The 27,995-nt window shown below is 46.1% G+C and overlaps 1 protein-coding gene across 2 annotated transcripts; it reads left to right on the top strand.

Annotated features, from left to right (window-relative positions):
* The first annotated feature begins 14 nt into the window (after positions 1 to 14).
* Positions 15 to 27,546, top strand: LOC143146446 (uncharacterized). Of its 2 annotated transcripts, none has more exons than XM_076310776.1 (9): positions 15 to 879; positions 18,100 to 18,439; positions 19,880 to 21,255; positions 22,166 to 22,343; positions 22,728 to 22,886; positions 23,015 to 24,411; positions 24,700 to 25,113; positions 25,203 to 25,331; positions 27,017 to 27,546. In XM_076310776.1, the coding sequence occupies exons 2-9, from the start codon at positions 18,161 to 18,163 to the stop codon at positions 27,201 to 27,203; spliced, it is 4,119 nt and encodes a 1,372-aa protein (XP_076166891.1). In that variant the 5' UTR covers positions 15 to 879; positions 18,100 to 18,160; the 3' UTR covers positions 27,204 to 27,546. The 2 variants fall into 2 exon arrangements, with proteins under 2 accessions (XP_076166891.1, XP_076166890.1); XM_076310775.1 differs by having other exon boundaries at positions 19,868 to 21,255.
* Positions 27,547 to 27,995: the final 449 nt, after the last annotated feature.

Raw genomic sequence — 27,995 nt, 5'->3', positions numbered from 1 at the left:
ATCGCACGTTCTGTAGATAAATATATCGAAGCGCGAGATGGCTATACGTATCTCGTTCGAACGAGAAATCATACTCGAATAGAAGCCACGACAAAAGGAATGTAGAGAGGAAAAGGTTAGCAGCGTGAAGGAGCGAGAGGGAGGGAAAACGCGACGCGTTACACGGTAGTGGGGAACAGAGCAAGGTAGGTAGCTAAAGTTCCGAGCGGAGGTAGGAGAACGGTTTTAGTCGGAGTTTAGGGGTGGGGATTTGAGGGTCGACGCTCAGTCCCGATTTCGCGTCGCGCTCGAGGATAGCGAACGCGCGAATCACACTTCTCTTCGAGACGTCGAACATTCGATACGTTGTGCCGTACCACGTTTTCAATCTTCGCTCTCTTTTTCCTCCTCTTTCCTCTTTCTCTTCCTTTCCGTTCTTCGTATTATTACTCACTCATTCACTTTCCCGCTATTCTCTGTTTTTCCTCTCAATCTTTCACACCGCTTTCCGCGCAACGTCTCCGCTTCTTTGACGTTATAAGCAAACGTCGAACGATATCGAACGTACGAACGAAGGTATCGAGAAATCGTTGCGCGTACGATCGTAAAATATATCTCGAGTAATCGCGGCGTTGCGCATTCGAGATTTGATCCCGCGAACGCGCGTGTGCTTCAGTGCATCGCGAGTTTTGCCACGAGAACGAACAACGTTACCAGCAGACAACTCGAAACAGTGGACAGTTAGACGATTTCGATGCTACGTGGCCTTGTCACCCTGATTGAGACTTGTATTCGGTTTGTCTACGCAGTGACATCCGTGTGATTTCGATCGTTTACGTGGGATGACTCGGTGAGAAGCAAAGAAAAGTGGAACGAAGAGCCCGGTGGAATTGACAATCGGTGTGTATACAAACGTTTGTTCCCTAAAACTACTTTTACGTTCCGTTGACTCGGATTGAACGGTTCGGTCGCAAAAACGAACGAAATTACTCCACGAACCGGATTTTTTTTTGCGTAAAATCTTAGACCCCGGCAAGATTATCGTCGCGGCGTTTTCGAGTTTGCATTCTGTGTGATTGAAAAAACGATACCAATAACCAAATGCACATGATTAGGAGCAATCGGTCGAGATATTGAACCGTTGATGCAAACTCATGGGTATCGATCGTTTTGAAATCGGACGGAGAATCGACTCCAACGGTTTGTTGTTTCGTAGTTACTTCGCAGGTCGACCGATTTCCTCGGTTCGTGCTTGCGTTCCGAAACGAGCGACGAGTTTGCCCGGAAGTCGTGCACGTATGTCGTATTGTAGGATTCCGAGGCGGGAAACAATGCTCGCGGAAGAAAACGCGTTCTCGTCCCGAAGACAATGCGCGTGATTTCGTTGAGCGCGACGAAACGAAAGCGGCCACGATATTACGGTCGTTTGGTTGAACCGAACGAGTGCCGCTCGCTCGAACGATCAGCGAAAACGCGTGCCGCGGACGTTTGATTTCCAAACGAGATTCTTTTGTTCTCCCGCGCGATCTAACCGATCGTTTCGACGGCAAACGTTTCCTTTCGCGGGGATAGAAAGCTGCTCGGTCGTCTTACAGATTTCTTAGGCTCATACGACGTGGTCGGGATCGGTAGCACCGGTCGGAAAAATTATACCGAAAAGTAGTCGGCGAATAGCACGCATGCGAAATCAGAAGAACGTTAACACGCCGTGACGTTGCCCCGTTATATGCTCCGCGCTCAACGTTTATGCCGCGAGCGCGAGCTTTGTTTACACTTACCAATGGAACCACATGGTACGTTATACATCGATTTTATCGATAGAGAATTAAAAAATAATTCATCTATGTTTGATATGTTTGCATTGTTGAAAAAAAGGGTTTAAAGTCGTATACGTACGAGTCGTACAGTTGTAAAACATTCTACGAGATGAATGGAACGGTATTAATCGAGATGTTATTAAAAAAAACTAATGCCGTACTTAAAGCACACGCAGGATATATAGAGATTAAAAAAAGATGTAATTATCGTTAACGTAATGAGATTCTGTGCAAATTATTGTATATACTTTTTATTCTACACACATTTAACGATGTAAAATCTACTATTTGTTAAAAATACGTGTACGGGTCAAAATTTTCTACAATTCTTATTAAAATCATCGACCATGAACATTTGAATAATGTATACACTTTGGCAAAAAATTATAATTCGTAGAGGTCATTCGAATTAGGTTACGAGAAGAATTTTCTCCGTCTACGATCTCATTAAAATCAGTGCGTAACGCGTCGCGTGAGCCCTCTGTCGGCTTAGTGAATTCCCCCTATGGGAAAAGTAGCGCCCCTGTATCTATTTTCATCTCGGGAATTCCATGTTCCAACTAATATTCCTACTTGATTGGACCAATGACACGCGCCGTCTGCGAGCGAATCCGCGTTTACACACTCGTTCGCTTTCGAGGCAACTTTCGATCGGTCTTCGAACGAATCTGTAAGAGGCGGTGCAGAAGGCGAGGCACTTTTCGCAAGGCCGAGCATTATTATTTCAATGCGTCGGGTTGCGTAACACGCGCATATTCTCGCGAGTAAAGTGCCGACGCGGTGGTTTTCTTCGTTCAAGTATCTCGACGAATAACGACCGATTTAAGCTCGTGATTCTTTCGTAGCGGCGGATTCCGTGTTCACGGCAGACTAGATTCTCTCCCCTCTCCTCCGCGAGCAATGGATGCCATCGACACTGCGAATGACCGTTTTCGTGTTCGATCGAGTTCCGTCAAAGGCGGTAAAAGTGTCGTCGCGCTTTGGCGAGAAAATTGCGAGACCGGTCCGCCTCGTTGCACCGTTTCGTTCTTACCGGTTCGTGGAGTCGGTTCTCGGTCGAAGATCGTTCCTTCTTTCCGTTTTTACAACGTTTTTCCGTCTTTATTGTAACGTATCGAACGGGAACAAAATAATATTTTTTTTTTTATTCATTCATTGCACTGCTCGCACATTCTACAATAATTGTGCATGTAACACATGATATAATTGGTAAGAAACTATAAGTTTTACAATATATTATTTAAATTATACTATTTAAATATTTTTGACAATAACGTAAACGAAATAGAACCTAGAGAAGAATAAGTAGAGAGGAAAAACCGGAACGTTATGCAAAAAAGAAGGACTGCAAGATTAATTCTAATAGAGATGTTCGATCGAAGGTCATAGTGAAAATAATAATTCCGTGACAATAATAACGATGCGTAGAGGTGAGGCCTGAACCCAACCTCGAGATACTGCGCGAACAATTAAATGCAAAATAAAACGAGAGACACGCGTAAGAACGGTTAAGTAATTGACTGTGATTCCCGCTTTCGAGCGACAATTTCTACGGCCGATTCAAGTAACGGACTCATCCCCACCATTACTTCGTGTTTATGTAGCGTGAGCAAGCCATCGACTCGCGCGATCTTTATTGGCCTCTATCCCGCTTTCGATTGAATCGTCGGTGCCCGTTTTGTCGCTGGAAAGCTGGGAATTACTCGATCGACCGTCGAGAGAAAAGGATCGATCTGCGAGACCGCGCCCTGTGGGCGACTACGCGTAGGTATATCGCGTTCGCTCGTTACGCGCGATCGGGCTTTCGTTCGTCGTTTTGCCTCTAATTAACGAGAAGGTATCTCACGGGTCGCAAAGAATCGTCTTTCTCTCGGCTTCCCTGAGAACGCGGCACAGTCTCTCGCGCAGCGAACCGTCGCGATTTGCAGCTCTTTCTTTTCTTCACGGCCCTGCAACGACGCGTTTCGTTTCGTTTAACTTCCTTTCCCTCGGAATCCCGTTCAACTGCAGCTTCCCTTCCTTCGAGTAACGTTTGTTTCTTTACTCGTCGGGAGGGAAACGAGCCACGAATTTTCCAACGGTGAACCGTTGTTGTAAGCGTTGCGTCCGTCGGACGTCTACGGGACGTTTCCCACGGAAGCGCCAGACGTCGCTAGTCGAGCCCCCCTCCCACCCCGACGAAATACACCGCCTTCGAATTTCAGGCACCGTTACAACGATCGCTCGCGACGTTCTCTCGCGCGGGCAACTTTCACTTTTCGTCGGCTCGCACTCTTTGTCCGTCAGCGTCGAGGACGGCTCATCGAATTATCTGTTTGTGCAATCTACGCCGGTAGACAACCGCCTACTCGCGTCAAACACCCACTGCGAAAACCTTCGGGGGCGTCGGTCGTCATCGGTACGACCCGAAATGGTATCCGCGCCCGGGTCATAGGTTAGAACGACGATCGCGGCAGTCGCTTTCGCTTTGCCGCGATGTCGACGATCGGGCCCCAACGACCGGTTCTCGACGTTGGTCTTACGAACGGATGGGCAGGTTCATCGCGATCGGGTACGCCAAGTAGGACGATTAAAATGCGCGTTTACATCTATAATAATAACACATGTAACGAAGAAGAAAGTGTCGAAGATTCGCAAGTAGACGCGTACACGGAAAATTCGGTTACAGTAAATTGAGGAACTTCGACAAGCATATGTTTAAATGTATACGTGTGTCTTAAACGGATACTTCGTTCGATAGCAAAAATAAGAAGTTCAATCCACGTCATAGTGAATAGAGTCGTTACACTCTACGCGATCAAGCGAGTCAATCGCCGCGGAAATCTCGCTGAAAACGAGTCGACGCATACAACGGCCTTTAACTCGGTTGACGAAAGGTGTTCGCCTCGACTCCGCTAATTTCACGACGAACGTTATATGCAACGACATCGCGGAATTCGTTCGGTGTTCACGTTGGTCTTTTGTGGAATCGAACGGGTACGCGGGAAAAAGCGCGGTTGAGAAACGTCCGATTCTACGTCGCTATCGAAGATCGTGCGCGCGCATGCCAGACACAGGAAGTTTCGCAATGGACGCTATGTTCCGCGAAAGCGTGTATCTCGATTCGCGGAGCGCGCGCGCGCGCAATTCGCGGTTTTCGGCGCGAGTTTCGCGAGAGAAGTACTCGCACTGTCCCCCTCCGATTTTAACGGGCTTTTGTAGGATGGTAGAAGGGGGCAATATCGAGCGTAGATATTCGACAATTGTAAAGATAAAAATGAAGTTAAAGTTGTGTACGATGTAACTTGTAAATAAAAGAACACCTTTGCATTTAGCTTTCCAGATGTCGCTATTCAAAATTGCTCAAGAATTATGTTTCATTTTGGTATGTTAATATCCCATAATAACCCCCTTGCTCACGTAAATGACTAGATCTTTCGTCCCACAGAATTTTGTGCAACGATTTCCCAGCTGATTCCACGTTTGTTTTGATTTTGCAATATCGTTCGAGGTCAGGTTTAGAGGTAGCCTTCGGCAGCAATTTGTGTTATAAAGACGTTTAAAAAAATGCGTGCCGCGCAGGTACGCGTTCGCGGTGCTTGGCAAGCTGTCGGACAGAAAATGTGCGCTCACATGCGCATTGAAGTGTGCGGACCGCGAGAAAGGAGCGCACTGGAATGGTGGTATCGCGACGGTGATCGGTGTTCGCACGTGTGTTCGCCCTGTGTACGTGTGCATGCGCGATCCGCGATCCGCAGCCCATTGCACGAGCATCGAGTATCCAAACGACCGAACGCCATCTACCTCTGCTTCGCGCCCAAACTTCCGTGCTCTTTTCCATTCTCGCATCGTTGCGTTTCTCCCTCTCGTTCGCTCGCTCTTTCTCTCTCTTCCCGGTAACTACCACTCTACTCCGCGAACGCACACGGATACGTGCCCAGTGCAACACACGCTAGCACACCGCCGTCACTTGGTCTTTTCTCTTCCCTCCACCTTTCGCTCAATCACTCCTCGACCCTCGCCTCGCAGCTTTCCTTCCGCATACCAAAATTCCTGAGAAACTACGCTCACCGATTTCTAATGGCGACGCGCATCGCGACGCGACACGACACGACACGACGCAGCCGGCGATTCCATCCGAGAGATCGACCCGTCAATCCCCCACGGTGTTTCCGCTTCTCTGTATTCCTTCTGTATCCCATCCGCGGATCGATCGACGAAGGAGCGACGCTCGCTCGTGGCCGATCGAACCTCCTCGATAGTAGCGAGTACTAGGATGTCAGCTAGCGCATGCGCGCAGGTGCCAATGGAATGGGTGCGCCGCGGTGCACTTGCGCGACTGCGCCTGACCCAAATGCCTCGCGAATAAAACCCATCCGTGCTCGTTCTTGACATCCTGCCGCTCTCCACCCCTCTGCGCCCTTCCTTCTGTTCCCCTGGTCCCTCGCGCAGAATTCTTCGCCGACCGTTTCCCCCGGTCTATTCGTTTCTCGAACGAAACCGCGTGGCGGATTAATCGTGTACCGGTGGCAACGTGTTTCCGAAAACGGTGCTCCGCGAAGCGAAACGGAAAGGGCGACGCGCGCGGCGTGTTCCGATCCGTCGGCACGGGAGAAACGATCGCACGATGGCGTATCGGCGCGCACATTCTCGACAACCTCGAGCTCGATAAGTCGACGATTTTTTTTTCCCCCCTTGCTTCGACGTCGAGTCACGGAATGCGCGGAATTCGCCTTTGCCAGCCGAGGGAAAATTCGCTCGGTCGCCGATTTCAACCGAGAACCAGCGGAACGTTATTTACCCTCTAATTATCGTTCCTTTTGGAAATTTTCGCGCTCCACCTACGAGACGCGATAATAAGTATTACGGGGAGTGGGGAGGCCTTTAGAATTTCCTTGAGAGCCGTGTTACCGACACGGTGGTACGGACGGTAGAGTTTTGTAGGTTATTTAGAATTTTTTATCCCGCTGTCCGTATTCGCAAGGATCTGGATCGAGGATCGTCGTTGTAGCGACGAGTTCGAACAAGGCGGTCGTTCGTGGGGCAAGAGGAAATGAAAAAATCGGAATTCCGGTGCGAGCAAGAGACAAGAAGACCCAACGATTACAGGGCGGTTAAACGATAACCGGTTACGCGTTTCGCTCGTTCTCCTTCCCCGGTCGCTATTCTCGTTCCGTGGATAACGTTTCGCGCGGTTTGCTTTTATCTCGTTCGCCCGAAACTCGAGAATCGCCCTTCGACGATCGTAATTGTCGATAATTAGGCGCAAGAACAACCTGGTGGCCTTTTGTCGACGGTCGTCGAGTTCTTCGCAGCGTGATTTAACGATCGCTTCCGTGTTCCGTTTGACTGGAACATTGCTTGAAGTTGTGAAAAAATTGTTCACGGTCGTTCGACGTCCTTGTTCCGCGAAATCTCGTGGCTTCTCGTCACGCGGACGGTCTGCTCAATTACGGTATCGTCTGAAATTTGTAACATCTGGACCGTTACGAGAGAAATCGAGGCGAAGGTCCGGCGCGTAAGATTGATCCAAGATCGTGGAACTATTCGGGCTGCTCGCGTTCCGTGAAGCCGAGCTAACGATCCGCGACTAATCGTCGTACGAGCAAACCGACAACACGGGACTGTGTTGGCTCATTTGCTTCGTCCTTCGTTCGCCTTTTCCCCGAAAACCGTGTTGCGCGTATCGGGTTCAACGCGTGCTCGCGGACCTCCAGTATCCGAGATTCTCTCGAAAGAGCAGTCGTGCGAAACGGTGCGTCGCGGTGAAGCTTTCGTACCCTAGAGTACCTGTATCTGATGCGTCGTACCTAAAGGGTTCGAACACTGCTCGTAAGAAGTAATATTTTACATCGAGGTGCTTCACGGAGAATTTTCAATGGGAAGAAATATTACTCTCGTAGACGTCTCGGTTACGCGCAGAATGCGTTGCTCGGATTCGTGATCGGCAGTCAGCCCCCGCTACTATCGTTTCCACGAATGTATACGGTACAGTCTCTCTATACCATGTATCAACTTCTCAGGATAGAACAATGCGAGTTGTTTACTTTCATCGTCGTGGTAGTCAGTCAGTGGCGCACAGCCCACTTTTGAAGCTCCGATCGCGATTTATTTATCAAGATGTTGGTGTTTGTGAAAAGCGAAAACATAAAACATTGACTGTAACACGAACGAGGAAGGAAAACTTAACGGTTTGGTTAATTGTTAAGGCGTGACGCATTTACTTACGAACATAAAACACGGTTGGTTTAACTTCAGCCATTGTCTTCCATTCATTATCCCCACTTCGAGTGTCCCGTTTCAGTTCGACAAAACGTTCTCTAAGCGTGCCCGGCATATTGATAATCGGAGTCCCGATTTTCGAACATTATGCAAGGCGCTACTCTACTTCGTAAACGGTATTTATTTATTCCAAACACCGACACTCGTGAATGTCCTGACCTACTCAATCGGATCTAACACAGACCTAACCTACTCAACCAGATCTAACACAGACCTCATCTACTCGATCGGATGTAATTCGTACTTAACTTACTCAAATAGATCTAAATTGGATCTAACCTTCTCGATCATAGACCTAACCTACTCAAATAGGTCTAAATCAGACCTAACCTTTTCGATCACATTTAATATAAAACAAACTTACTCAATTAGTATTCTACTTGCAAGTACTGTCTTTTTCCAAGTACAGTTTTTCCTGAAATATTTGCAAACAATTGGAACTGTTCTACTCCGAAAATAATTCTAACATCATTAACATAATGATTCACGACAATTCTGTAGCAATTCTTTGGCTCTGCTTAATAGTTGGTAGCTTCGAATCTTAAATCCTTCAACTCAAGTTTCTAATCTACTCAGAAGATAACTAATCGCTCTGCAATCATCAACACAATGATTCGCAATCATTTTGGTGCGATTCTTCGACTCTACTCAACATTTGAAAGCTTCTCATCATAAATTCATTGACTCAAGCTTCTAACCTACTCTCAAAACAACTGACCCCTCCCCAAATCATCAACACAATGACTCCTGATGATTCCAAATCGATTTTTGGATTCTACTTATTTAAAAGTTTCTTATCTCAAAACTACCGACTCAAGCTTCTAAATCATTCTCAAAACAACTGATACTTCCCCAAATCATCAACACAATGACTCCTGATGATTCCAAATCGATTTTTGGATTCTACTTATTTAAAAGTTTCTTATCGCAAAACTACCGACTCAAGCTTCTAAATAATTCTCAAAACAACTGATACTTCCCCAAATCATCAACACAATGACTCCTGATGATTCCGCATCAGTAATCCGACCCATTAACCCACTCCCAAAACAACCGATCCCTCCCCAAATTATCAAACACAATGACTCTCAATGATTCCGTATCGATTCTTACCCCCCTACCCATTTAAAATCATCTCATCGCGAACCCACCGCCCGAATCTTCCAACCCACTCCCGAGACAACAGATCCCCCGGTTCCCCGAATCATCACCGGCGAGCATCGACGATCATTCGGTAGCGATTCCCTCGTACGAAGACCTCGCGAGACGCGTGGCACCGCGGCTTTCGCGTCCCCGCGCGCGTCCTCCTCACTTTACGCAACGACGATCTCTAGAAACGTTCCAAGTGCTGGAATGTAGGCCGTAGAGATCGGTGCGCGTATTACTCAGGTGGTCGCTCGTTGGCTCGCTCGCGCGCACCGAGTAGTCGTCGCGAGATCGTTCGCGCGAAATTCGTACGCGCGCGTAGCCTCGGTCGCGCGTATACGCGTAAAAAAAGAAAAGAAAAGAAAAAAAAAAGAAAAATACACTATCGTCGTGCGTGGAACGTTTTCGCGGATCGCTCGTAGGGTGGTACACGTCCAATGGTGCGTCTCTTCCGTGTGGCTCGCGGGCCGGTTCGCCGACTTTCGGATTCTTTACGGATTCCGTGTGCGGAACCTCGTTAAACGAATTTCGGTCATCGACGCGGCAGCTCGGTGTCGAAAGCGAAGAGAGAACGGAGGAGAGAACGCAAAAAACGAGCTGACAGCCAGTCGCGGCTCGTCCGCTCTCACCGGATTTACCGGATCGGACTCGTCCGCGCCCCAGGAAGACTTTCTTTTTCGCACGAGGACCGCGACCTCGATCCGATTCGATCCGATCCGATCGGTCACACGTTTTTCTTCCTTTCTCGATCCACCTGTCACGGGCGCGCCGACCGGCTACGCAGCCGCGCTGCCCAGCGACGCACGCGTACAACACGCGCAACCACCGTCGGATCCTGGTAACGAATTTACACGATTTCGGTGAGTAACTCACGAGCGCCCGGTTCTAGTTCGTTGATGGTACACGGTCGCTTGGAAGAAAAAATTCTTACTTTCGGAGCGCGCGGCAATCACGATGGAATTTTTCAACGGAGTTTCGAGATAGTGTGTTTCTTTATTTTTTTCTTTTTTTTGCGGGGAGAGTACGGATACCGTGGAAATGTATCAATTTGGTTTGTCGAATTAGCAATTTTCAAGGTATGTACGTATGTAGCTTTTGTCGACAAGAGGGTTTGGCTGAGAAATTGTTTGTTTTGAATTAATCGGTTTTAAAGGTGGGTAGGTAGCTTCGTTGATACGAGTGTTTGGGAGGGATTATTTATTTTAAATTGATCTATTTTGAAGGTGTGCACCTAACTTTATCGATACAAGTATTTGCGGGAAATTATTAATTTTAAATTAATCAATTTTGAAGGTGTGTACATAACTTTGTCGATACAAGAGATTATTATTTCTAAATTAATCAATTTTGAAGGTGTGTACGTAACTTTGTCGATACAAGAGATTATTATTTCTAAATTAATCAATTTTGAAGGTATGTACGTAACTTTATCGATACAAGAATTTGGGAGAGATTATTAATTTTAAATTAATTAATTTTGAAGGTATGTAAGTAGCTTTGTCGTTACGAGCATTTGGGAGAGACTATTATTTCTATTTCAGTTATTAAATTAACCAATTTCGAAGGTATGTACGTTTAGATGAGAAATAATTATTTCTAAATTAATCGACCGTGGACCTCTGTCGTAGTCTTTTTTTAAAAAAATTTTCCTCGAAGAAAAATTGGGCTTAGTTTTACTCTTTATCGAAAAATAACATTTTCGTAAGTTTTAATTTATCCTCAAGGGAATCTAATCAGTTTTCTCGAAGTACCTGAAGAATTATAGCGATCGTTTCGTACGTCTCGGTTTAAGAGATAAATATTTTTATTTCTCTTTCGGTACATTCTCAAAAAATCGTCCCTTCCAAATTGACAAACATTTTACACGAAAAACCAGAACAATTCCTCAGTGTTGCATTAAAATTGCTCAATTCGTAAAAATCGAATTAAAAAATAACACCACGTGTTTGATAAAGTGTATCAAAAAATTGTACATAAAAATATCTCGTTACTATTTCATTATTCGTAAATTCATTTCCTTTTCCAAAATGGAGAATATACAATTGAATAAGATTAAATTACACCTTCGTTTTCACCAAAAAAAAAAAAAAAAAAAACTAAACGACTTTCCAAGCAACTCAATAATATTGCAAAAGAGGTTGTTGAATTTTTTTACTTTCTTCCATCGAGGTAAACACTGTGCACGTGAGCTCCACCGATATGGTAGAGTTTCCTGGGCGATCGTTAAACCTTTTTTTCGCTAGGTGTACAAGGTTGTACAATCTTCGTGAAAATGAGTATAAAAGAAACAACAACAGCAGTAGTACGAATGTAGATACACGGTGACTACGTTTCACCTAGTTGGCTTCTCGTTGTAAACATCTTCCAATACTGACGAAACACTAGCAGCCTCTAGTGTGTCGAGGCTCTCGACCTACTTAATACCAAGCAATGGAATTCCACAACACCTATGACCGCATGTTGGACTTAATCTTCAATGATGCTTACATTGTAGTTTCCTCGCAATCCGTTACTTTCATAAGCCGAACATCGTCCTCGTCTCTCTGTTAGACGTTGAGTTAGGTGTCTTCGAATCTAACACCGATTACCTAACGGTGAGCATTGCAGTCGATATTACAACCTAAAAGTGATAACAAGTATACGTGTTATTAGCCAAGAGTCACCATCGAAGTCTACATTATTATTACCTAATGATAATAATCACGAGCTCTGTTCTCACGTAAAGACGACTATCGCGATCCGTGTTATTACTTAAAAGTGACGATCACGATTCGTATTATTACCTAAAAGTGATAATCACGGTACATAGTACGAACATAAAATTAACAATCACCGTCTACGTTATTGCATAAAGGAGACTCTCACGGTCCACGTTATTACCTAAAAATAACAACTCTAATTCATAATATTACCTATAAATAATAATCACAATCCGTGTTATTACCCAAAAGCAACAACTCCAATCTATATTATTACCTAAAAGTGATCATCACGATTGGTATTATTACCTAAAAGTAATAATAAGTAATAGAATATTATTGTAAAACGTGTACCATTACGGTTCATATTATTACCTAAAAGTAATAATTGCGGTCTATGCTGGTACCAGATGTTAATTATCATAATTTGTGTTACTAGCCAAGAGCAGTAACTCCAATCGATACTATTACCTAAAAATAATAATCACGGTACATAGTACCACCTAAAATTAATAATCATCGTCTACGTTATTATATAAAGGAGACTTTCACGATCCACGTTATTACCTAAAAACAACAACTCCAATTCATAATATTACCTAAAAATAATAATCACAATCCGTTTTATTACCTGAACGTAACACCTCCAAATCATAATATTACCTAAAAATAATAATCACAATCCGTTTTATTACCTAAACGTAACAACTCCAAATCATAATATTACCTAAAAATAATAATCACAATCCGTTTTATTACCTAAACGTAACAACTCCAAATCATAATATTACCTAAAAATAATAACCACAATCCATCTTATTACCTAAAAGCAACAATCGAATTCATAATATTACCTAAAAATAATAATCACAATCCATCTTATTACCAAAAAACTGTTAATTACAGTTCACGTTATTACCCAAAAGCAACAACTCCAATCCATATTATTACCTAAAAGTGATAATCACGATTCGTATTATTACCTAAAAGTGATAATCACGGTTCACGGTACGACCATAAAATTAATAATTACCGTCTACGTTATTACATAAAGGAGACTCTCACATTCCGCGTTATTACCTAAAAACTGACGATCACAGTTCAAGTTATTACCCAAAAGCAACAACTCCAATCCATATTATTACCTAAAAGTGATAATCACGATTGGTATTATTACCTAAAAGTGATAATCACGATTCCTTGGATACGACCTAAAAGTAATAATCACGGTCCATGGTACGACCTAAAAGTAATAATCACGGTGTACATTATTGTACAAAGGAGATTCTCACAGTGTACGTTATTAACCGAAGGTGACTCTCACATTCCATGTTCCAAACGAAAAGTGACTATCACAGTCCGTACCATCGCTCAGGATTAATTAATCGGGATTTCTCTAAAATCTTTCATAGTTTCTCATTAGAGGGCACGTTCCGGTAGAATGCCAAGCACCTCGATTAGATTCCAGTACGCTCGAAATAACAATCCCCTTGAATCGACACTGCGAAACTCGTACCTAACCAGTCTGAAGGAGGCCACGTCTAAGCGATGTCAATAAGTTGACCGCCACGTCAATTTTCCATACATGAAAATGTACCGTATTGTAAAAAATAGAAATATTCGATAATTGGGAAACGTTATTCCATAGTATCGTTTGTTATTTCGTAGTATCACTAACCGAGAGTAACATTGTTCAAATGTTCACGAGTATTAGAATTCTAATCGTTGTAAGTCACCAGTGACACCACCTTGGCGTTGATTTCGAGTTAATGAACAATAAAGAAGTCTCGATAAACTGAAAATAACTGAAACTAAAAAAATAGAGATTAATTAGATATTTAATTACCAGATGGAACATTAACAGTCTCAAAACAGATTGATTAGATATTTAATTATTAGATGGAACATTAACAATCTCTAAATAGATTGATTAGATATTTAATTACGAGATGGAACATTAACAATCTCAAAATAGATTAATCAAATATTTAATTACGAGATGAAACACTAACAATTTCAAAATTGTTTGAGATTTTCCCCATTTGATTGATTAGATATTTAATTACTAGCTGGAATATTAACAATCTCCCCATGCAATTTGTCCGGATTAATTTAAATTTTTCACGATGGAAAACGTCAATTTGTAAATTTCTCAAGCTACCGTGCCCCAAGTAGTCACCGTTCGTGAACTGGAGTGCACCGTAGTGCACCGTAGTGCACCGTAGTGCACCGTAGTGCAACGTAGTGCACGTACTCTGTAGCCATTTTAGAAACTCCAGAAGCCCGCGCGCGTGGCGTTCGAAACTCCATCGAGCGCGATCGTTACGGATCCGTCTTCTTCGAAAGTTTCACGCGCGCATTAAACAGGGAACCTATGTGTATATACCGTCGTCGAAATAAAACGACGAAAAAAAAAGCGATGAAACGTAAGGACGATACGCTCTCAAGCATCTTGGTACGCGTTCGGGCAACTTTCTCTTCGGCTTTACGCAACGTCGCGTTTTACGTTTTCAGAGGAGGATCGACGCGGAATGGCACGCGTTCGCGTTCCTTACCCCGCGGCGTGTTCTCGATCGCGCACGCGAGATTCCCGGCTTGTCCGACTTTAAGCTGTGCTTTCGAAGCGACCTACGATCGCCGAGAACGATTGAAGGGAAAAAGTGTCGCCGCGCGATACCTCTCGAAGCTGAACCTAGCCAGGCGTGCACCGTTCTTTCCGCGCGGGGATGTCATCGTCCTCGTAATTGCTTTCGGTAAAGTCGATGGGATCGCAATCGCGTCCACTGACTCGGAAACTTTCCCATTTTTGCGTCATTTCTTTCCCGTTCTGTTCCAGGGAAGTTGTTTCGAGGTTTTGGGAATTATTTGGAAACGGAATTGCGATCGTTTAATGCACATGCAACGTTCAAATCGTGGAAATTTATGGTGTTAATGATTTAGTACTCTTCAGACTTCGTTTTCTTCCTTGGACATTTTTCTCTAACTGCACCAATAATGGAGGTGCGAACCGAAACAGTTTATACGTTTAGGGGGTCGAGCCATTTCGAATGTTGGCTATATCTTTCCTCAAGGTTGCGCTAAAAAAAAAGTACGGTCCTACGAATATAGTACTCTACAAAACCCTCATTTTCTTTCTTGAACATTTTTCTCTAACTATCTCTACAATGAAGTTACGACCGGAAACATTTTATACATTTAGGGGGTCGAGCCATTTCGTACTTTAGCTATATATTTTTTCACAGTTGTGCTAAAAAAAAGGTACGGTCCTACGAATATAGTACTCTATAAAGCACTCATTTTCTTTTTCTGACATTTTTCTCTAACTATCTCTATAATGAAGTTACAACCGGAAACATTTTATACATTTAGGGGGTCGAGCCATTCGGACCTCTAGCTATATCTTTCCCCACGCTTGCGCTACAAAAAAAGTACACTCCTACGAATATAGTACTCTACAAAACCCTCATTTTCTTCCTCTGTCATTTTCCTCTAACCGCCTCCACAACGAAGTCACGCCCCGAAACAATTTCCCAGACCACTCCGTAGAGTTTGTACCGTCTCGTCGTACGAGCTCACACCGCTTAATAAACGTTAAACGTCCTTCGGTACCTGACCGAGAGAACGTTCTTTCCACCTGGAATCCACATGGTTTTCCACATCGGAAATCCATTATTTGGAAACGGAATTGCGATCGTTGAATGCACATGCACCGTTCAAATCGTGAGGATGTATGGTCATAATGATGTAGTACTCTTCAGACTGTTCGTTTTCCATTCGGTGGGATCCGTCACCGGGTGTGTCACCACGGGTAGCCATGGCCGCGGCGCGTCTCCGTTGACGCGTGATCTACCGCGTCGCGATCCGGTCTGGGTCGTTCGTCGATTTATCGCGTCTCTCGAACCAATTCGAAACCGTTAGGCAAAACCCGTTATCGCTGGTATCTCGGTTGCCTGCCGCTTCGCTTCGCTTCGATGGACGAGCCAGCGGGGAACGTTGCCCGTCTCGATCTCGAATCAGTCAGGAAGGTAGAACTCGGAAGAAGAAGACTTGGTCCGCTTCTAGCGGATCCCCGTTTCCCGCTGGCAACCGGCCGGAAGCTTTCAAAATCGATTCGTGGATCGAAAAAACGGACGCGAGTTCGGGATCGACGCGAACCAGGAACGATCTATCTATCAGAGAGAGAGTCTTTCGCGACAAGTTCGACGACTCTTCGCTACGAGGGGTAAACGTCTTTTCCTCTGTGCTCCTTCTTCCACAACGTGTGTCGTGTAACGGGCGTAACTTCGTTGTGGATGCGATTTGAGGAAAATGAGAGAGGAAGAAAATGAGTGTTTTGTAGAGTACTATATTCGTAGGATTGTAATTTTTTTTTAGCGCAAGCGTGGGGAAAGGTACAGCTAGAGTTCGGAATGGCTCGACCCCCTAAATGTATAAAATGTTTCCGGTCGTAACTTCATTGTAGAGGTAGTTGGAGAAAAATATCAGAGAAAGAAAATCAGTGTTTTATAGAGTACTATATTCGTAGGATTGTAATTTTTTTTTAGCGCAAGCGTGGGGAAAGGTACAGCTAGAGTTCGGAATGGCTCGACCCCCTAAATGTATAAAATGTTTCCGGTCGTAACTTCATTGTAGAGGTAGTTGGAGAAAAATATCAGAGGAAGAAAATCAGTGTTTTATAGAGTACAATATTCGTAGGATCGTACTTTTTTTTTAGCGCAACTGTGGGGAAATATATAGCCAACTTTCAGAATAGGTCGACCCCCTAAATGTATGAAATGTTTCCGGTCGTAACTTCATTGTAGAGGTAGTTAGAGAAAAATATCAGAGGAAGAAAATCAGTGTTTTATAGAGTACTATATTCGTAGGACCGTACTTTCTTTTTTAGCACAACTGTGAAAAAATATATAGCTAAAGTTCGAAATGGCTCGACCCCCTAAATGTATAAAATGTTCCCGGTTGTATCTTCATTGTAGAGATAGTTAGAGAAAAATATCAGAGGAGGAAAATCAGTGTTTTATAGAGTACAATTCGATCGTCTTTGGTGTGTCTCGTACCTCTTTGGTTACCCGACACCTCTCACCCTGTTCCTGTGAACAGGTGATTCCGCGTCCATGTGCTCGTTCCCCTTGACGTCTCTCTCGAACAGTGTTCGTGAATTTTCCCTTTCAGCCCTTCGCGCTGTGGATACACGGTTTTCATCGAGACCGAACAGTGATCCACCGTCACGGTTTTCGAAAGTGAAAGCTTCTTTTTCGACACGGTGGCTCTGCGAGCAAAAGGTTCCACGTACTATACGGGACACTTCAAGATCGAGAGACTCTCGACAACTTTTCCCTCTCGTAACTGATCCTTGGATTTGGCCGAAAGGGAAAGGATGTTTTGGTTCACATCGACGCGAGGAATTCGTCCCGAGAAAAGATTACGTGTTTGGTGATTATCTGGTCTAGGGCCAAGGTCGACATTCTGAGCAACTTTTACAGAGTAACTTTTTGCAAAGTATTTTTAAAAATAAGTTCGACGATTTTGTTAATTCAGATCACGATGTAAAGTTTGTCTCGATACACGGTGATATCGCGTTCAAAACGGTGCAATGAACTCTGAATAGAAGAATACAAAATTAGTGAATACAAAAAAGTACAAAGAAACGCATAGTAATGCAATTCGGTACGAAGCACGAGGATAGGTATCGCGTGACCTCGTGAAAAGGTAGAAAGGAATGTAGGTAAACGTTTCGAAGGTCCTTAAAGCAAACATCAGGCATTAGTTAGCAACTTCTGACATCCCTGACGTCATCGTTGCTTCCTTTCGATAGATTACTCTTTGTAGGAGAGAGAGAGAGAGAGAGAGAGAGAGAGAGAGAGAGAGAGAGAGAGAGAGAGAGAGAGAGAGAGAGAGAGAGAGAGAGAGAGAGAGAGAGAATATATATATATATCTTTATCTCTTAAGAGATAAGATATCCCTTATTTATTTAATGGTAGACATATATTATTTATATATATATAAATAATTTATATACTACCCTTATTTATTTAATGGTAGACACATATTATTTATATATATATATATATATATATATATAAATGATTTATATACTACCCTTATTACAAATATATTTATATGTATAGAAAGAAAGAGAGAGAGAAAGAGAGAGAATGGGGGACAACTTGAAGGTTTATCGCACGTTTCTGGTGTGACAGATGCGCGATGGCGGACGGGTCGCGTTTCTCGTGAGGAGGCGGCAACGCGAAGGACGCGAGGATGGGCAACAATGGGAGCAACAACTCGCGGGACGAACATGCCGCGTCCATGTGCTCGAACGGGCTGCCGGGTTCGGAAACGAGCCGCGGGTGGTCCCAGTCGTTTCCTCGGGAGCTCGCCAGGCATCGGTCCCAGCAGCCTACCGCGGCGCGGAAGGTCCTGCCCGAGCCACCCAATCAGAGACTGCGCGCCACCGACAACGGGAGCATCATTCACAACGGCGGGACCATAAGCGGCCGTAGACCACCGACGTTCGCGTCCTCGCGCGACCTCGGCAAGGTAAAACACTCGCTACGAGCTCACCGTGTATTTGCGGGTACCCTCTCGACCTAGATAGATCGTCTCGTTGCGGATTACGGTGCCCACTAGGAGATAGAGACGTGTACCTCGTTGTAACGATGGATATCACCCTCGATATAACGACGCACGTGGTGTCGTTATGTTGTGGGGTTGCGTATAGTATAACTCGCGTACGTAGATCGTGTCGTTGAGGGTTACGGTGTGCTCCAGGAGATAGAGACACGTACCTCGTTGTAACGTCGGATATCTCCCTCGATATAACGACACAGGAGGTGTCGTTGTGTTGTAGGGGTGCGTATAGTATAACTCGCGTACGTAGATCGTGTCGTTGCGGGTTACAGTGTCCCCTAGGAGATAGAGACGTGCACCTCGTTATAACGACGGATACCTCCCTCGATATATCGACACACGTGGATAGAAGCGATTATTGTGGTTGTGTCGAGGGATTGCGTATAGCACAGCTCGCGTATATTTATAGTTCGACGAGTCGAGGTTCTTCTTATCCTTCCATGACCTTGAAACAGTATCGAATGACATTGTTGGCCAAAATCGCGGTCGAGTGAACTGTCTAGTCGAAGAGGATAACATTCTCTGTCTCTGTCGTGTACGTTCACTCCGAGATAGGCATTTCCGTTTACAAAAACGGTGACACCCAAAGAGAGAAGGTAAAAAAGTGGATCTTCGTCCGTGAGAAAGTGTCCTTGACCCGACAGTCTACTTGTCTGGCCAATAGTCCAATATCCTGGTCTCGTTCCAACACATTCCCCCCACTCTCAATGCCTTCACCATCCTAAAACACTTGTTGAGCTATGGCTACTGGTAGGAGCTGGAAAGAGGACGAGGTCGAGGCATGTGAGCCCGATCGTGGAGTCCAGTACGTGCAAGAAGAGTTCGTCACCTTTAGGTCACCGATTTAATCGAAACTTTCGAAAATTGAAATTTTTTCGTTTTTTTTTACAATTTTTCAAGTGCTCAAAGTCATCTCCACTCCGCGCATTGTTTCTTTCTCGCTTACTTTCGCTACATTTGCACCCTTCCCTTCTCTAGGGCCTCGAGATTCGAGCTCTTTTAGCTCCAGAGACCTTTTACCTAAATTTAAACAAGTACCACTGTCGCACTTCTCTTAAACCAGGTGACATCTTTCCAGTTCCCCAATAGTAGACACTGTCCAACCGTGAGAAGAAGGCTAACGAGTGTTTAGATCTCAACACCACCTTATGGACCACTATCTCAGTCAATACTGACTGTAGTTATATTAGACCGAAGCTGGTGAATTGTGAATTAGAGTGGAGGTACACGAGCCACTCGTCAACCTTCTTCTCACGGACAATACACATCCCAACAAAACGTGATCCCTCTCGAAGCAAAACTGCCCTCAAACAAAGAGAAAGAACCATCACAGATTAGACGATGTTTCAGCACGATGGTCCCTTCCGTGGCAGGAGCACCTCGGCGTCGAACGTCGCCGAGCCTCGCTCCAGGAGGATCGAACGCCACTGCAGACGCTACCAATCCGACGCCAAACAACCCGAGATCGTCTCTGACCTGAAGAGGTTCGGTAGCGAGCCAGACCTTCGCTACTCCCCGGACGTGGTCACGTCTCTCCAGGCGCGGTCTAACCCTGGGAAATCGATCGACGTCGAGGATGGCCGATCCTCTAGTTGTCGTCGGATCGACAGGGATGCCAAGGAGCGCGTGGAGAGCAGATACAAGGCTAGGAAGAAGTACAAAGCTCCAGCACCGCCGACGTTGCTCGAGATGGCGAACGAGGCGACGCCCAATGATCCTCGTTGCGCCCACGACGCCAGGTGTCGTTTCGAACGAGAGATCCAGCCACCGCCGCGACGCTCCCGTCTGTTCAAGACCCGAGCAGAGACCAAGAAGGCCCAGGTCAGCTGGCAATTGTCCGCCCCAAACCGAGCATTCGATCGCGATCGGGGACGCGGACGAGAGACCGGTATCCTGGACAATGAACCGAAACAAGACCAACGTCGGGGCAACGAGACTCCCAGCATCCCCGAATGGCAGGATCGTGAGAGGATTCGTCGTGGGGACGATCATCGACAACGCTCGAAACTCTTCGACGGGAAGAACACGCTCCAGAGGAGCATGAGCAGTCCAGAGTTCCAGGCTGAGCTGATCCAAGTAGCCAGGAGGGTGCGTGATAAGCTGGACTTCACTGGCTGCGAGTCCACCACCGAGTTCAGATCTCTGGATCGACGACTGGACGTATCGGTTGGTTGCGTGGCTGAGGGACGCGTGGAGAAGAGTCCAGAGAGACGGGAGACCGAGGAGAGACAGGATCGCGAGGAACGGGCATCTCCAAAGTGCAGGAGTCGAGGCAAACGGTTGGAGGAACGATCGAACTGCGAGGCTAAACCTGGGGAGAGAGCCTCCAGTCCTGACAGGGACGAGGCTAGGAAACCATTGAGGGAGAGGTTGGAGAGGAAGGTGACCGATCGTCGTCGAAGGAACAACGAAAGTGCCAAACATGAGAAACGTGGAGATGTTGGGGTTGGTAGAAACGCGGTTGAAAGACCACTGACGCGTGTTGGGAAGGAGAGTCGTGGTTGGGTCATGGGCAGGGCCAGCACTCCAGAGTCTCTTGAGCGGAAGGCTGGGGATAAGGAGAACTCGGATCCCAGATGGTGGAACGAAGACCTGGCCAGCAATCGTCGTAAACAATCTGTCGAAGAAAAATGGCCGCTAGTCGCAGCTGAGAAAACGGAAACGAAATTCGGTCCTGGGTTCTCCGATGAGGCGAAGTTGGAGGAACGTCGACGAGAGGACGACCAGTAAGTTTGTTTGTTTATTTTTTGCAGTGGCTGGTATGGGTGAGTCGGTAAGAGCAAAGTGATATGTATGTGGTGATATCTCCTGCACCAGCTGTCAGAGGGAAACTTTACCTCTTAATGTCCTAGGGTATAAGGCAAGGGTATAAGGCTAGTAGGCCTTACTGACAAGTTTACTAGCAGCCCTGGGATGAAACATTCTTACTTCCTTTTTCTATTTTCACTCACTCACTCTTCCTTCATCACCTTCTGGACAAAAAGATACAGGATATAAGAGAATACATCCATCCCTATGACTACTAATCCTCACCTAAGGATTTATAAGGACACCTAATATCTCACACGTATCATTTAGGTACTGCAAAAGCACATTCTAATCGAAGTTGATCACTTGGTGTCTTTAGTAAGTAGTCTTCTTAACATTGTGTCCCCTAGGGACTTCTCTTGTCTCCACTCTTTCGTTCTTTAATGACAAATGTTAAGGTAGACTATAACGTACCCAGAGTGTTCCAAAGACAAATGTTAAGGTAGACTATAACGTACCCAGAGTGTTGCAAAGACAAATGTTAAGGTAGACTTTCGTTACAAATATCAAGGTAGACTCTCGTTACAAATGTTAAGGTAGACTCTCGTTACAAATGTTAAAGTAGACTCTCATTACAAATGTTAAGGTAGACTTTCGTTACAAATGTCAAGCTAGACTCTCGTTACAAATGTTAAGGTAGACTATAACGTACCCAGAGTGTTAGAAAGATTTGCCAAAGGTAAGTTACATTATTCTTTTTCGCCCCGTTCCGTTCACAGACTTCTCGTCCCGGAACGGTACATCCTCTTTCATTCTCCTATCGCGTGCAAACGTTCGACCGAGTTTTGCTCGAAAATGATCAACGAATTGTTTCTCGTCCATCGTTAGGTTCGCCTCGTCGGCGCAGTCGGCACCGAAGACGTTCTATTTCGGCATGAACGAGATCCTCACGAGCGAGACCCGCAACAGTGTGCACCACCGGAAGCAGGAAACGCGGACCAAGTTCCGGGACGGGGAAGACGGTAGGTCTTCCGCGGACACGGCCGACGACACGGACGATAACTCGGTGAGTGGGATATCGTTTATTTTGCTAATTAACAGCCACGATTTCGCACGAAAACCTTTAATAACGCGCAAAGAGGCACGACGCGTAGCGAGCCGAAGATCGTTGCCAGGATAACGTGCTGTGCTCTTGAAAGACCGTGCCAAGTGCCGGTGAAAACGATACAATTAAATCTGGAACACGGTGCTTTTTGCGAAACTGGAAAAATCGAATCACTGGCCAAGTGACGCGTGAAAGTTAACAAGACTTAATGAAAAGGCTCGGTGAACACCTGTCGATTAGCGATCCGAGGAAGACAGGTTTAATCGATTTTCTCGTACTCTGTTCTATACGCGCTACTTGTTTCCCAGACGACCCCAATTTTAACAACCGTTCACCATATTTCAGGGACGGAACGTGGTAGAGGACATCTCGCTGAAACTGCGACCAACTTTGCCGAAAAAGCAGTTGGAAATTCCAAGATTCTCTCCGTCAGCTGCTTGGAGACTGTTGTCCGCTCTGGAGGCACCTGGACCGAGCATGAGCACAGCTAGCGAGGAAATCCCGGTTCGTAAGAGGAGTCGTGTTGCTTCCTTATAAAGCTCATCAATTCGGATTTTATTCTTCGGAGTTTGATTACCCTATCTGTTGGGGTAATTAATCGGTGATGATAACGAAAGTTGGTCGGGTTTCAGGTGATGTTCGAGGAACGCATAGAGCGTCTCTCGAGGCCACCGCCACCCCCACCGCCATTGCTTGCGCTGGGACCACGTAGTCTGCACGACAAGTCGGGCGATTCCGGGATATCCGGTGACGCTGGGGCAGTGAACGAGGATTCCTTGGACGTGAGCACCATCAACAGAATGAAGACCCCAGCCACAAGACCTACCTGGACGCCGCAACAAGACCTGGGCGAGGAGTCCAGCAGCGACGCTGGGGTGGACTCACCACCTCCTCTACCTACCCCGCTCAAGTATCCCCCGCGAGCTCACGTCTTCTCACTCTCGTTGCCCCGGGAGGACGCTAGAACGTACCTCTGCGCCCCCGAGACCAAGCCCAGAGAGGGTTCAGCGTTCAATTCTTTGAAAAAGCTAAAAAGATCGGTGTCCGGGGCGTTCGGTATCGGGGTACACGACATCCACAGAAAGTCCACGTCGGATGTCCTCGATGACAATTGGTTCCTGTCGACCAGTGCACCCACCTCCTTGCAGCACAATCAAGTTGTCGAGGTGACACGGGTCGCGACGTCCGTGTGGAAACCGTTCGTGGCCCGTGAACGAGCCTCGGGTAACGGGGACGATCGAGAAGAGATCGTGGACCATAAGATCGACGACGACGACGAGGAGGACGACGAGGATGACGACATAGTGGAGGATGAAGACGAGGAGGGTGACGCCGAGGGAGACGACGAGGTCGAGGATGACCCAGCCGATGAGGAAGCCTCAGAGGACAAAGCCAACGACTTCCCGGTCATCATGAAACCACCGTCATTCTCGTACTTGACACCTGGAGGCCACGTGATGTATCTGCCGGAGTCAAACGAGGCGGAACATCGTGTGCTGAGCCTGAACGGTAGAAAGATGACGTCCACGGGACACGAGGAGTTGACGAGTCGCGAGAAGGCTCGCACGAAAGATACCGCGAATACGAACGATCGCGCCGCCTCGACGAAACGACGTTCCAAGAACTCGAGGTCGTGCGTCGGCGGTCTGAACAGCTCCAGAACCGTCGACGAGATGCGGTACGTCGAATCGTACGAGAACAACGGCGAGCCGAAACAGAGACGACACTCGTCCCCCTGTAAGCGTGAGAGCAACAGTGAACCGTCCCCGGACCCGAAGGAGAGGAAACCGCAACCAAAGAGCAAGTCGAAGAGCAGACGGTTCACCTTCCAGTCGACGGTGAGACAGATTGAGAGACGCAGATTGGCCGAGAAGCTTTCGAGAGAGGCGGAGGCGAAGGAACGTCAGAGGAAGGGTGAACTCGAGGCGATGCGGAAAGTCGAGGAGGAGTTTCAGAGGAAACGGGCGAAGGAGAAGGCAAACATCAGGCAACAGTTGCGTCTGTTCAAGGAAATGGAGGAGAACTTCAAGTGAGTAAAGAACAGGAGATCAGCGCTGCCGAGCCAGGTCTCGCGAGATCTCTAGGATTCCCCCACTCCCGCTCCGTACGTGACACTAGCATGCGCGACGGGAAAATGGGGGAAGCAGGCTCGCGAGGAGCCCCTACGCTGGACAGCGCTGGCACAGATACAGTCACAATGCTATATTTAACCGTTGTATACGGCTCTTTGTCGTGCATTGTTTCCTTGGATCGAGAATATTATTACTTTCGTGAATACATCGAGTTTCTCTAATTATAAATAAATAAATATTTCCAGTATTCTGCCGGCCGTCGAATGGGACGGTTCGCAGTTATCGCGCGCTGAACCGGATGGCGCTCCTTCTTCTACAGCTTCCTCCCCAACTTGGTTACCGGTTGGAAAATTGGTAACGACCCCTGGGAAGAACTTCGATGCGGGTAGCGAGTTCCATCGACAGAGGGAGCCTGGCTCTGGCTCGGGTTCGGGTTCGGCCTCAGACTCGAAGCACCGCCGTGGCGAGCAGATCAGCTACCGACCTAAATACTACGACTGGGCCCCGGACGCCTCGTCGAATCTAGAATACAAACAAACTACCGTCCATCCAAAGATCGTTTGCGATATTCCTAAAAGTTCCCCCGTGTTCGTGGACGCGAACGTACATCCTGGTAAACCTGTAACGTCCAATTCTACCCCCAGGTCCGACAACTACAGGTAAGCTCGAGCGTAGGTGTTCCTTCGTCGAGGAACACTTCTTGGACCGAGATCGTTAACGATCTAATCGCGATCGTTTCGTTTCGTAGGAAAGATTTCGCTCACGGCGCGATGATAGCTAGGTCCTCGTTCGCGAGCAGCGACAGCGAACTCTCGCAGCCGAACACGAGGCCTCATTCCCGGGAGACTGGAGGGAAGAGCAAATCACATCGATCTAGGTACGTTCAACGATGCCCGTGGTAAACGCCTCGATCCCCGCTTCAGTCGATGTCGCAACCGCGTCGAACGTAGTTACCTAACCTATGCGTGCTATCCTTGGACCCTGCACGCGCGACAGCGAGGATTCTCTCGATTGAACTTTGTTTTCGCTTACAACCACGCTATCTCCCACGAGTTCAACGTCGAAATCTCTGTAAACAGTGTCGCCTCCCAATTTTTGCCACAGTATGCATGCACGTGTGTGAACCGATCCGCGAGCATCGTGTGCGTCTCCTCTTTGCTCGCGTCCCTTCGAGTTCTTCGACCTTTGCGCTCGCAGTATTTATTCGTTCAGACGGGCAACTTCTCTACTATATACCGTACAGGGAACGCGATTCTCGAACGATCGTTTTCTCGCTTCTTTCGCGACGAAGGCGAGAGTGGGATGGAATCAAGGGAGGCGGAAGGTTTGGAAGAGAACGGGGCACGAGACAGATTGAAGTGTCATTGCGCGCGAAGGACGAAGTATCGGGTAACCGAAAGACCGAGCGAGACAAAGTATGGATGCTTCGTCCGTCTCGTACCGATCCACGCTCACCTTCGGCCCCTCTTTCTCGCTCTCGTCTGCGCAGGGCAGAAACAAATCGGAAATAGTGGGCGACGTGCTCGGTTCTCGACAAATAAATACTGTAATTCGCGATCCCCCGCGCGAAAGCATAAACTTCTTTCGTTAAGCTCACGGGATTCGTTAACTAATCGTTGGCTTTTTGATTTTTCGTTTCATGCGGGTTTTAAGGTGGGCATGATATATATATTTCATATATATATATATATATATATTATTACATACGCGTAATATTAACGCCTCTAGTCATCTAACAACGCTTCACTAAAGCTAAGCGAGAGAATGCTTCTAATTGCGCATGGATCTGCGAGAACTCTAGCAAAAGTACCGTGTAGATGGATGCCTAGGAAGCGTGTTATTGAGCTTCGAATCGATGCGTTGTTTCTGGAAATTAACGTTTGCGAATAGACCCGTCGAGAGTACTACACGTGCCACGCGAATATTCGAATCGATATAATGTTTTCTACAATGAGCGTCGATTCGATGAGGCGACGTTTCGATTCGATTACCTCGAGCGAATTTTGGCAGAAAAAGTTCGAAAGCTTGGAAAACGTGGTCGGTGCTTCTGAGAGCGAAATCGGTTGCACATATAGTTCGTTCAACTCGTAGGAGTATGTGACAACAAAGCCACGTGACTGCGGCAGGATCGAAATGGCAGAAAGATATGCCCCGACAAGATCCAGATACAACATACAAGTTGCTATTTCCTTTTGAAGTAGCTCTAGTTTGTGACAATTTTCTAACGGAATGTCTGCCATCGTTTTTAAGGCTAAAAACGTATTTAGGTAAGGTAAGTCCAATGAAAAATCGTCACGAAAAAAAATTTATAGTGATGTCGACCTATCGTACGTAGGTCCTAGAGTACACTTCTGTTAGCGGGCCAATGATATTTTTTCGCAGTCACGTGGTTTTATGTAGACAAAGTCCTTCTGTGAATTGAACGTATACGCGATAACCGAAATCTATCGAAATATCGATTTGTCGATTCGTTTAATCGCGAACTTTTTCTGTCGATTCGAAACGCGACCGGAGAACGAAAGAGATGGAACGTAGACAAAAGAGCAAACGAACGTTAAGCAGGTCGGCTAGTCCAGAACGAAGCGACGACGCGGCAACCTCGGAAGAGGAGACTCCAGTGGAACCAGCGAAACGACCGAGGAATCCTACACACGATTTCAAACTAAACGGGGTCCAACCTTTTACGAAGAAGAAGACGTATCGGCCAATTACCTTCAATCCCCAACCACCTCCGCCCATTCCGAGTTAATCGTCTCGAACCATTTGATCGTACGACGCGATGCTCCTCTGTATACTACATTCGAAATGTCGTTCACGATCAACGTATTTGTAACGTAAGCTTTGAGGAAAGATCGAAATCGAACGTCGATCGTTCGAATACAAAATATTAACACGAGAGCTCCTAATCGTAATTCATCGAGTAGGTTATACCCGAGGGTTAGGGATTCTATCTTCCAGTGGCAAACCACGCAAATTTTTGCGAGCGTATTTTCTCTCGCATACAACACACTTATACAGACGCACACACAGATACACCCACACACCTACACACACATATATGTAATATAAGTCAATAAAACTTTACCTTGTTACGATGTTGTTTTTAATTTGAGCATCGGCTACAATGACGTTGATTCTGGTGTAAATTCAATGACACATGATATTTGCGGTACATTTTCAATTAACATGTGGCTGAAACGCTACATAACGTTATACAAATGAAATAATAGTTTAACCTTGCATCGATAAGCTATTTACAAAGGAAATTGGCAGTTAAAAGCTATTCCTATGGTTAATTTCTAGAACAGGCAGCGCCCTCGGTGGCATCACGCTCAAGTTTCTAGCTAAATACTTTCTGTTCGTGTTAATAGATGACGCATCCGGTTTCAGTATGTCGACATTGCAGCACGGTTTATTTTTCTTTATAATATACGTAATTTATATAGCGTCAAGCATAATGTGTATTACTTCACTGCGTTTGTTCTTTGTGCCGCTAGATGACGCCATTGGTTCGTGTAAAATAGCGTTTCAGGGAACAGGG

The sequence above is a fragment of the Ptiloglossa arizonensis genome, chromosome 4 (genome assembly GCF_051014685.1).
Source record: "Ptiloglossa arizonensis isolate GNS036 chromosome 4, iyPtiAriz1_principal, whole genome shotgun sequence".
NCBI classification, from domain to species: domain Eukaryota; kingdom Metazoa; phylum Arthropoda; class Insecta; order Hymenoptera; family Colletidae; genus Ptiloglossa; species Ptiloglossa arizonensis.
Note: the sequence above shows the minus strand (reverse complement) of the source record. Positions and strands in the feature narration are given on the sequence as shown.

Coding starts and splice junctions, on each gene's coding strand:
- LOC143146446 (XM_076310775.1), top strand. CDS start 18,161: ATGGGCAACAATGGGAGCAACAACTCGCGGGACGAACATGCCGCGTCC. Junction 25,114..25,202: donor CCCAGGTCCGACAACTACAG/GTAAGCTCGAGC, acceptor TTCGTTTCGTAG/GAAAGATTTCGCTCACGGCG. Junction 25,332..27,016: donor AGCAAATCACATCGATCTAG/GTACGTTCAACG, acceptor AACGTTAAGCAG/GTCGGCTAGTCCAGAACGAA.